We start from the raw sequence: 11,428 nt of genomic DNA on the forward strand, positions 1-11,428 counted from the left end.
TTGAGTAAGAAAAAATTTAATCTTGAAACTCCCTTAACCTGTACCTATGCCGGCACCAGATACAGTCTCTAAAAAACCACAGAACATATATAACGTTGCCTATACAGAATTAATAATATCATTCTACTACTGTGCCCTGAGTCCCTGACTGTAGAAATCAACTTTTTCATATATTTTGCCAGCATAAAGTAACTTCAAACCAAGGTTGATTTTGACACAAAATTTCATTACCATGGATTATACCTGGGCTGCCTGTCATAACATGGATAATGGATGGTTGCTGCAGAAAAGTTTGATCAACTGTACTCTTCAACATTTTGGCATTGGAAAGGGCACCTCACCTGACCAGAAGACTTGAGTTCCTCTTCAACTGCTGAAAAACTTTTTCTGATTCACTGTCCCCGACTTTGGAAACCTCAGAGGACGTTTTTCTCAGCAGCAGCAGCAGCATCGTTGCTAAGTGCATGATTCTAAGCATCTTCTCATACTTTTATTATGTAATTTTACAACTGCTGCAACCCGAATAAAAGATGATTCTCAATGTCAGAGTAGAAGAACGTTCCACGTTCTGATTAATTGAAAGCTTTTTTTCTGGATATCACAGAGATTGTCTTTGATATTGAACGAAGAATTGGTAGCAACTCACTAGAAAATCGCTGTCTGGCCTGGAAGATCGATCATATAATTCATGGCCTGTTCTTGAATTCCCTCCATGTAAAGCTTGCAACTACAACCTAAAGCCATTATCCAGAATATCTATTCTAATATAAGGAACCCCTTTCTGTTATGTACATCAATTTCCAGCGTTTTAACTTTATGCTTCATCATCAGAATCTAGCACAACTCTGTCTCTCTTCACCCTCTTGGCATGAGGAAGGGCACCTCCATTCTCGCCATCAGATGCGGATTCCTCCTCAGACAAAGGACTACCAGACTGAGATGACAAAACCTTGTCTGATTCATTACCTTCATTGTCTCCAGACTCAGGTGATCCATTCTCAGCAGTAGCAGCAGCATGACAGGCAGGCTCGTGATTGGGTTCATCTTCTTCTGTAATAATCTTCCTTGAATCTATTATTTTGAAATCCCTGGAAGTACTACGCTTGGCATGCCTCAATAAATTGATTTTGCTCACCTTGCTCAGCTGGATTAGATATTTTTCACAATCTTCTATCTGGTAGATCAAGTCGGGGATGCACTTATTCTCCCTCTTGATCTTGTTGGCAGTACACTTGCTGTTAGCATTTTCTTGCTCCTGCAAGTCCCATAGAGCCCGTCAACAACCTTTCAAAAGACGACCACAATACAAAACTACATGTGATCAATGTGACAGGATGTGATTGGAAAAAAGATTGACTGTATATTATAGGACTATACCCTTTGCATCTCTGCAACAAAGTTATAAAGTGGAACGGTTAGCTGCTTGCAAGTTAGTTCAACAAGCTTCTGGAAAGCAAGACTAGGTATGAGCTGCTTGCATCCCTTGGAAGCAATCCTGAGCCTTGACATCTGAGCTAAATGCTTGTAAAATTTTGCAGTCAATCTGAGCAAATGCTCTGCTTGAGGTTCTGCATATATTACAGCGAATGAAATACATAACAAAGACAGGCTAACAGATAATGAGATTCAGTTGTCTGTGTTAATGCATGCTCACCCTTGAGATTCATCGAAACAAAGCAAGAAAGTACTTTCACCACCGCTTCAGCCCTTGAGTAAAGGTTGTTTTCGTACTCCAATCCTGTAATATGTTCCTCGTTCTGACTAAAATGAATGCTTTTTTGAGATACCAGAGTGAATATATTCAGTTTTTTGATGGCCCAATCCATATCAACAATAATTGCTTCGATTAGTTTCTGTATACAAGAAATTATGCTACTGCTCGTTGACTGGTTTATGATAGAGTGTGATCCAGACACCTCTTCTGCGTTACTTGTCTCTGATCCAGTGACTTTTAACAGCTCCTTGGCCATGTCTTGAGCTACAATTAAATCACTTGGTGGGGAGCTTAAAGAGATAGCAAGGGCAACCACACTTCTTGCAGCCTTGGAGTTCTTTATGACATTGCTTTTGCAGACATGAATACTCCAGGCTCCATGAGAGTTCCTCTGTTTGCGGGGCAGTTTTTCTCCAATCACCAATAGCATATCAGAGATAATCTGAGAACAAATTGTACACGAAACACTGTTGCTTTAGAACTTGATACAAATTAGATGAAAGCATAAGTTTCCTAAAATAGTGCATATAGAGGCACGATATATCACATTTACCTCAAGTTCATGAAAATAAGATTGTGCAAGAAGCTCACTGAACAATGGCTTCAAAACTTTGACAACAAACAATTCTTTGATTCTTATATGCTGATCGTCAATCCTGGAGGCTTCTTCATATTTATCATCCAATTCAGGATACTCTAGTGTGGATACTGACACCAAATCCTCAAGCAACCCAGTCAAATGTGGGTTCTGCAAACTAATTGTGACCAATTCCTTCATGCATAATAAGGCTAGATGTAGATATCCTTTTCTATCTTCATCTTTTATTCTCTTTTCTTTTTTCTTTTCATCTGTCACCAACTTCTTTCCTGATTTGAGCAAAAAAATTAACTTCAGCAAAGGAGGTCCCATCAATTTAATTTCCCCGTATATCAAAGTCCTCAAAGGATTTTCTTTCGCCACAGTTTGGTAAGATTTTATGTGATGAAGGGAATGGTTCAAGATAAAAGCCATAATCTTATGGCATGTTACTGGCTTGCTCGATGACAACTGGCTATGGTGCTGGGATGCTGCAATAGTTTTAGAGCATTCAGTATTGCATAGCTTACGTGCTGTTTGCATTAGCTGACAGAGGCTTGAAGTTGTCAAGTAAGGAATTCGTTCTTGAGTCAATCTATTGTTGCCAGGTTCAATATTACTAGCCATACCAGGAGCAGGAGCAGTAGCTCGCACATTCCCCCTTTTGATACCAGTGCTCAATCTTGTACACAAATCCTTTTCCAGTAACTCGTGAAGATTAACAAACCCAACAAGTTCCTTTTCGAGATCCACCTTCTCTATGTCTGTCGCTTTATTCAACCTGGTTGCGATAGTGTTCACTACTACTTCAAGGATGCCCGCTAAAATCAATGCACAGCATTTTCTTTTCTCCTCTTGAACAGATGTCGAGCTATCACCCTGAATGCGACTCAGAAAGTCTAATCCAATATGAAAAGAGGAAAACCAATAATCAGAATTTTCCTACTTCGACAGTAAAGCTACTATAGAAGTATAACAACATTGCCAAGTCCACCACAACTGTAGGGACTTCATCTGAAACAAAGAAAATATAATGTTGGCCAAAAGCCTTAGAGACCTTCCAAATTTATCTTCTTTAGGAACTTCTGGATCTTTAACAAAGCATTGGAAAATGATTCACGAGAGAGATCACTTCCTAGCTGCAAAATTTAACATTGATGATGTTTTATTAATCATTACTCTCTACAATGATCGCATTTCAAGGAAATAGCTATAACTAGTTCTATTGAGAAAGGACTTACCTCATTTTCTTGAGAAAGGGAAAAACCAAAATATGGCCTCGAAGAGTCTGGACAATCAGCTTTACCATGTGGCTGAAGGAGTAAAATTGAAGAAACACAAGACATTAGAGCATCTAGAGGCTCTTCAATGACAACATTGCCACTCAGTGATTTAGTGCAACGACTTATTTCAAGTTGAACATCTGCATCCTGCTTATAACATGATTCGTGTCAGGTAAGGAACTCAATATCCGGTAACTTAAAATAATAAAGACCTATGAAATCAGAGTCTATGAGTTTTCCTTCTCTGAACTTACATAACAAACCAAAAGCTTTATACAGGATAGAAGCTTACATATGGCATTCCACCTTAACATGATTTAAAATAAATCCGATATGTACTGACAATAACTACCTCCTTGAAAAAACAACGAAAGTGGGGCAAGAGAAAATCAAGCACAGGTCCCCCACATGATGGGTCTGCCATGACAAGCTTCAAAAGACCATGATACATGACTTCCTTGATTTCAGCCTGGAGACAGCAATCCAACTTTATTTAGAGGGGAATTTGACGAGAGCAAAATGAAATGAAAAGAAACATGATAGTGGGCACATGAAAATAACCTGTTGATAAAGACATCTCTGCAGCAAACCACGTAGCTCCTGGAAGAGACCTCCATCCATGATGCATGGTATTTCAGCATGTTGGCTGCAACTTGCTTGGCTTGATGAGTCTTGAAAAGAAACCGAGCCTTCTCTCTTGGCTTCCTTATCTGCAAGTATAAGATTGAAAATGGCATTTGTTGCAGAAAGGCGAACTGCATCTTCCCGTCTAAACATGGCCTTGCGGACAACCAAAATTGTGTAATCCTGCATTATTGGGAAACAAGAAAACTAAAACTTCAGGGAATTCAATAATGGTGGGTGTTAAATACAAAGCACCTAGAACATGTTCCAAACTTGTACACCTACAAATCCATATTTGGGTTTCATGTTCGCAGATGGTTTGGTATGAATCAAACTATAGATATATTATTTCACATGTTTGCCCTAGTTTTGTGATTGATTGTCTCTCCGCGGGAGAGAAACATAAAAAGTGCTGAATATGAGAAAATATTTACCCGAAGATCACGACTAAGTTTGATGAGAGGCACAAGAGCAGCAACAAGATGAGTGGCAACCATGCCATGCATAAAAACAAAATAATCCAACAATTCCTTCAGACGGGAAGCGTGTTCCAGCATCAGGTAAGGATAACTCTGGACTAGATGACCAAGCAGTCTGCAAGGAAAGCTTAATACCTTATTTTCCACAAAGCAGAAAAGTTTCCCATTAATCTGTATGTAGTTACCTGATGATTGGTATGTTCTTCTCTGGCTTCAAAGAAAGGATGCGAGATTTGCTTTGCTCAATAATCTGAAACACGTTACAAACTAATCACTCATATTGCATTACATTAATAAAATATTGGCTGATGCACAAATAACTAGAAAAAGCTGCTTGATTTTATATTAACTCGATTAGTGAAGAATCGAAATAGCTCATAAGTAATGAACTTAATATGATATTGGAGGGAAGAAGTAGAATATATTTACAAACCAAAGTAAATTTTCAGTTTCTTTTTACAATCTTCTCAAGCAGAGTATTTTCATAGTAATAAAATCCGTTGGTCGCAGTTGTAATAACCTCATTTCTTGCCATCTCATGGACATCGAATAGAGTTTTCAGCATCTGAATACTAAGCTCCTCGATGCCCAATATAGCATTAGAATCCCAGAGCTCTCTAACGTTTCCATCTTCCAATGACTCTAGCAATTGAAAACTGAACTGCACGATAGTAGGCACAATGTGCTCTCTTCCATAGTTGCTCTCATTAACCTATAGACAAAAAGGCAGCAATATGAACATCAAAATATCTTATTTTTTAAGTACATCAACATGCACAGATTATGAATAGAGAGCAGAAGAAACTAACAGCTCTTAATAAAGCTTTTTCCGCTATTTGGACATTCTGCAGACACTCTTCCTTGAAATCCTCTGGCAACCACTTACAGTTTCTGAATGATGAGAAATAAGATGAAAGTAAATTGTTGTTACAATGAACATATCAAGAGAGAACCACATGCTAGGCACAATAAATTACACAGATTGAGATGCATGGAAATCAATCGCCCAATTACGCAAGTCAATGGAGTTGATGTCGACAATCTATTGCACACTGTCCCTCTATCTATCATGCTAAGATCACCTGCCCATCAATGATAAAAATTCAAGCACCTGATGAACATCCTAGAACCTATAAGCAAGAGCCTGTAAATTGTCTTGCAGCCCCACAGAGATGCAACAAGACAGCAATTAATCAGCATTTTTCCTTTGAGCTTGCACAATTTGATATACATTCAACAAAGGAATAAAATCTGCACCAAAACATTACAAAAAATCATTGGCATCTCTATTGAGCTTACACACTTTGCTATTTGTACAATAGAGATGTGTAAAATCAAGACCAAAATACCATGTAAGTTCAAATTACCAATATCTTAAAGAATTTAAGCTCCCTCAGTTGCCAAGAACAACAGAAGTTGCTATATTTCACCAGAATCAAAATGCTACAGATGGTATTTGATATACATAAGTAGTATTAAACCAATACTCATAATCCAGGAGGGCCCATGACGCATGCAGAAGAGAAATAACCTTAGGAAATATCACACACCTTTCTTTCTTGACTGCCACAGATTAAAATACGAATCATCAAAACAATGCTGAAAATTTTGAAGGCGTTAAATTCTTACTTAGCGAACTTGTGATCACGATAAGCAGTCAGCAAAACAGTTTTCAGTATTCCCAATGAGCTCTCACTAAACCTTCTAACCCTGGCAACAGACAACAAAACAGAAATAGTAAAATGGTTAAGAGCCCTAAAATCCAACTTCACAAGCCCTATAACTTCTTTCCCCAGTGAAGGATCCTGCTTCACCGCAAAATTAACATGAAGCAAAACAGTCCCTTCAACTTGCCTAACAATCGAACTCCCTCTTTTCGGGCCCCCAAATTCAGACCCAAAAAACATAACAATCCCTTCAATCACCTCCCTCTTATTAAACCCTTTTGATGTTAAAACCAGTAATTGATAAACAAGCGAAGGCAAGTCCTGTAAATCCACTCTTCTCATTCCCTTAAACACCTTCTCCAAAAACTCCCTCCCTCTCACTTTATCAATAAAACCTATGAATTCCCTAACTAGAGAAACCATTTTCACCAACAACCCCTTTGACCATTCACTCTCAATAACCCTGTCCAAAATCAAGCCTACAAATTCCCTCCCATTCTCATTAATCATCAAATTGAAACAAGCAGGAAGAATATCAAGCATCTGGGTGTCCTCAAAACTCACTAGTTTTGACAAATTAAGCACGATTGACTCGGAAACGGCCTCTAAATCTTTGATTGGGACATTATTCAAGACAGTACTGAAAAAATGGATGGTTTTGAGGGAGTTCGAATCGCGGGGGATTTGAAAGGAGAGAAAGAGATTGGTGTAATCAGCGAGGAGAGAAGAGAGAAGAGACGAGAGAGAAGGAGTGTGAGGAGAGAGGGAAATGAGAGAGAGAAGAGAGAGTGTGTATTGACAGATTGGAAGAGAAGGTGAAGGGGAGAGAGTGCGATTATGGAGGTAAGAGAGGAGTGTAGGGTGAGATGATGTGGAGAGGAGGTAGGGGTGGAGCTGGTTTTGATTTGCTAGGTCTATGATTTCGGCGTCTGTTAATTGTGGTGGCTGGTGTTTTGAGGAGGCGGTGGCGGTGGCGGTGGTGGTCATGGTGGCTGTGTTCTGTACACGGTTGTGGAGGTGAAGTTTCGTGGGAGTTTTTGATTTTGTTTCTCTGGAGATTGGGTTTTGGAGGGTTTGAATTTTGTTTTCTTTTTTTCTTTTTTTTGCTTTGCGCGGGAAAACTTTGACAGGCAATTTCCAGGTTAATTATAACCTGACTCTTCTATTTTTATAAAGTAAATAATTCAGTCCCTTTAGTTTCAAAAATAACTATTTAAATCTTTGCCTATTTTTACCATAGTTATAAAACTCGGCGCAATCCAAGACTTAGGTCACGAGTTAGATAAATCAACCTAAATCAATCTGGAACAACATCACATTGCAAGATTTAAAAAAAAAAAAGTCAAAGCAATATTGTTGTGAAAAAAAAATAAAAGATAATTAAAATAGATTCCATTTAGGTTGTGATGAGTTCCAAGTCGATCATATTTGACCGAGTTAACTTTCATTTAATTTAATGTAAAACTTGGCCTGAAATCTAGCGGCACTAAGTTGATCTGTAAATTCAATTAAGTTTAATAACATTGATTTTGACTATTAAATGAAGGGTGAAAATTTTAAAAAAAATGACATATATAGCATAAGCTATAATTTACTCTACTAAAATGATTAATCACCTGAAAATAACCTTGGCATGCATGTGCTTGTGTGTGTAGCATTATATATATTTTTGTAAAAGAACAGTGACAACTTTGAGTATTTTTCACCTTTTGTATGTGATTTTTTTATGTGGTTGAAAAATTAATTTATTATCTGAAAGAAAAAAAATAAGAAAATTATGGCATTAGACTCTATCTATTTAGTTTTTCTGTAAGTGAGTTGATGGCTACAAGAATATAAATTAATGAGTATTATACTATGTTATGATTAGGAAAAAAAAAATTGTACATTTTATTACATGTTGTTTTATTTCATATATTGAGGTATAGGCAATTTATCAAGGGTAAAATAGTAAAATAACAATGTAAAGGTATTCAAGTATATTAATAATCAAACATGTATTTAAAAGGTAAATAAATTATTTATTTTTTTATTTGAGAATAGTTTATTATTTATTTATCAAACAAAAAGTAATTTAATAAAAAATAGAAAAATAATTATTTTGTCTATGAAACAAATAATACTAAATTATGTGAAATTAACTCGGTTATTTTTATTTATTACTTGCATTAAGATGATATTATATGACTTGAATACAATCTACAAAAAAAATATATTTAATTTTAATCCAATATAATAAATATATGTCCCCTTATTAATATAATACATATTTGCATTGGGTTCTAAATATAGTAAAAGTTATATCCATGTATAACTTTTGTCACACTAATTGAAACTAATAAGCTTTTAAAAAAAAATATAATTCACAACACTATCTTTTTTGTCTATATTTTTATCTACAAAAGCCCCAAAAATATTCATTTACTCTTTAATGTAACGTGAGAAAATAATGATTCTTGTATAGCTAATCTTTTTCATGATACATTGCCGTCGAATTGACTAGTCATTTATAGCTCTTGACGTTTCTAGAGCCAACTTCAAAGATGTGAGGGATGATTAAGCTTTTAAAATGTATAATTTGAGTTTCCCTTCGATTTCAAGAGGTACATTCACAAATAAAGTTAGAATAAATTGTTACTATATAACATCTTAAGTTTTAGTCCTAACTTAGGAACTTCAATTCCTATTATTAAGAATTTCAAGCCCTGACATTAAAAAGTGTCAGCCCTACAATTAAGACGTCCAAACTCTATAATCAAGAAGTCCAAGTATGCAATTAGGAAGTTCAATCCCTTCCATCATGAACTTTCAGCCTTGTGATCATAAATTTCAAGCCCTATCACCAGGAAGTATAAACCTTGTAATTAAGAAATTCAATCCTTGTCATCCAGAAAATGTCAACCCTGCCACTAGAAAGTTGAAGCCTGCCACCAGGAAATTTGAACCCTATAATTAAAAAGCGTCAACCCTGTCATCAGGAAGTTCAATCCCTACAATTAAGACTGCTTCATTATGTTTCTTGCCATTTCCCATTACAATTGTAACCATTGATCTAGGCATGCTCTTTATTGAACTATTTTTTCCACTACTACTTTTGATGTTATGATCTGCAAATCCATTTTCCAGACTGCATGGGGATAACCAAACAATGCCTGAAATAGTGTTATTTTAATGGTTGAATAGTAACTGTAATTGTACCACCATTAATCTTGAGACAACCAATCATAACACCTGCTAAGATTATACATTGTAATGCATCTTAGATAAGTCTTTAAGCATTGGTTGACCCTTTTAGTTTATCCATCCATCTAAAAATGATGAGATGAACTTAATAGTAGCTTGACATTTAATAATTTGAATAGATGCCTCCATAACAAACTAGTAAAAATTATGTCTCTGGTAGTCATAATTGTTGCATGAAGTCCATGGAATTTGTAAATGTGATCCAATAATATCTTAGCAATTTGTTGAGCCGTAAATGGATGTGTTATTGCCAAAAATACCCATACTTATTGAATTTGTCTATTATGACCAGGATAATATTTTTCCCTTTGATTTTGGTAGCCCTTCAATAAAGTCAATCATGATATTCTTTCAAATACCTTATGAGATTGACAATGGGTGAAGTAATCCATGATAAGGACACTTTTCATTTTTACATGTTTACATATATCACATTCTTGTACATATCTTTTTACCCAAGATTTTTCCCCCTAATAAGTATCGCTAACCTGGTCAAACCATATTGGATTGATTATAGTTGTTAAACAACCAATGAAAGTTCTTTCGGTCTTATCGGTTTTATCTTCACCCTTTCTAAACAACATATTTATTGTTGTATTCTTTTTACCTTTTATGTATTGGCTCATATATCTCAATTATAGAAGTTTGGTTAAACCTTTCTTTTGAATTGAAGTGTGTATTCTTTGTTCTAGCAAGAATTTCAAACTTTCATGATTAGTTTTAATAATAAACTAATCATGTTCAATGTAGTGCCTCCATCTATCCACTGCCATTAGGATTGCCATATACTTTTTCATAAATGGACAATCCTAGATGTTTTGGACTCAAAGCTTTGCTAAAATAAGTTGAGGGTCTTCTTTTTTTACACAAAACAACTCACAATCTATGAACACGAGCATCGATTTCTAACTCAAAAGTTACATTGAAATCAATAAAAGCTAGAACTAGAGCTTCACCAAGGGTAGTCTTCAATTCTTCGAAACCCTTCTATGCATTCTCATTCCATCTGAACTTGTTTTTTCTTCAATAGCTCAATTAATGTTTTGTTAATTACTCTAAAACTTCTTATAAACTTCTTGTAATAACCAGCAACCCCAAAAACCCTTTTGATTCGTTGATTGAACTTGATGTTGGCCAACTCTTGACTGCTTTAATTTTTTTTATGATCAATTAAAACTCCATTTAAGGAAATGATGTATCCCAAATACTCAACCTTTTATTCATAAAATTAACACATTGTTCTTTTAATAAATAATTGGTTTCTCCTTGAGGCCTTCAATATTGCCCCTAAGAGTTGCAGGTGTAGGTCTAATAAAGAGTTATAAACTAGTATATCATCAAAAAATACTAGCACAAATCTCATTAGAAAAGGTTTCAACACTGTATTTATTAATGCCTGAAATGTAGCAGGGATATTTGTTAAGCCGAATGACATTACTTTAAACTCATAATAATCATGGTGTGTCTTGAAGGAAGTCTTCTCTATATCCTTAATTTCATACTTACTTGATGGTATCCTAATTTAAGGTTGAATTTTGAGAAAAACTATAAACTTTGTAATTCAACCAACAAATCATCAATTAGAGGAACAAGAAATTTATTTTTGATGATCATATTGTTAAGCTGTTTGTAATCTATATAGAATCTCCAGGTGTTATCTTTCTTGTCACACCCGGACATTGCAGCGACCTTTTAAAAATTAATTTAATCTCAATGGAAAAAGAACATATATATGGCATCTTATTATTTTAGGGGAAAATGTCTAGTTCAAGGAGTCGCCACCTAGTATTATGGTCATTAGAAACCCTAACTGGTCAACATAGATTCTTTGGTAAGAGACT

The 11,428-nt window shown here is 35.5% G+C and overlaps 1 protein-coding gene across 2 annotated transcripts; it reads right to left on the reverse strand.

Moving 5' to 3' along the window:
• Nucleotides 1–7,384, reverse strand: LOC7496685 (uncharacterized). Of its 2 annotated transcripts, none has more exons than XM_002315475.4 (13): nucleotides 6,307–7,384; nucleotides 5,487–5,568; nucleotides 5,198–5,389; nucleotides 4,863–4,927; nucleotides 4,633–4,792; nucleotides 4,136–4,381; nucleotides 3,927–4,043; nucleotides 3,533–3,721; nucleotides 3,349–3,430; nucleotides 2,268–3,190; nucleotides 1,655–2,156; nucleotides 1,378–1,568; nucleotides 1–1,255 (listed from the first exon to the last, which is right to left on the reverse strand). In XM_002315475.4, exons 1-13 carry the CDS (start codon nucleotides 7,329–7,331, stop codon nucleotides 815–817), a joined length of 4,215 nt encoding a protein of 1,404 aa, XP_002315511.4. In that variant the 5' UTR covers nucleotides 7,332–7,384; the 3' UTR covers nucleotides 1–814. The 2 variants fall into 2 exon arrangements, with proteins under 2 accessions (XP_002315511.4, XP_024465708.2); XM_024609940.2 differs by having other exon boundaries at nucleotides 1,040–1,284.
• Between the last annotated feature and the right edge of the window lie 4,044 nt (nucleotides 7,385–11,428).

This window comes from Populus trichocarpa, chromosome 10, assembly GCF_000002775.5.
Source record: "Populus trichocarpa isolate Nisqually-1 chromosome 10, P.trichocarpa_v4.1, whole genome shotgun sequence".
NCBI lineage: Eukaryota > Viridiplantae > Streptophyta > Magnoliopsida > Malpighiales > Salicaceae > Populus > Populus trichocarpa.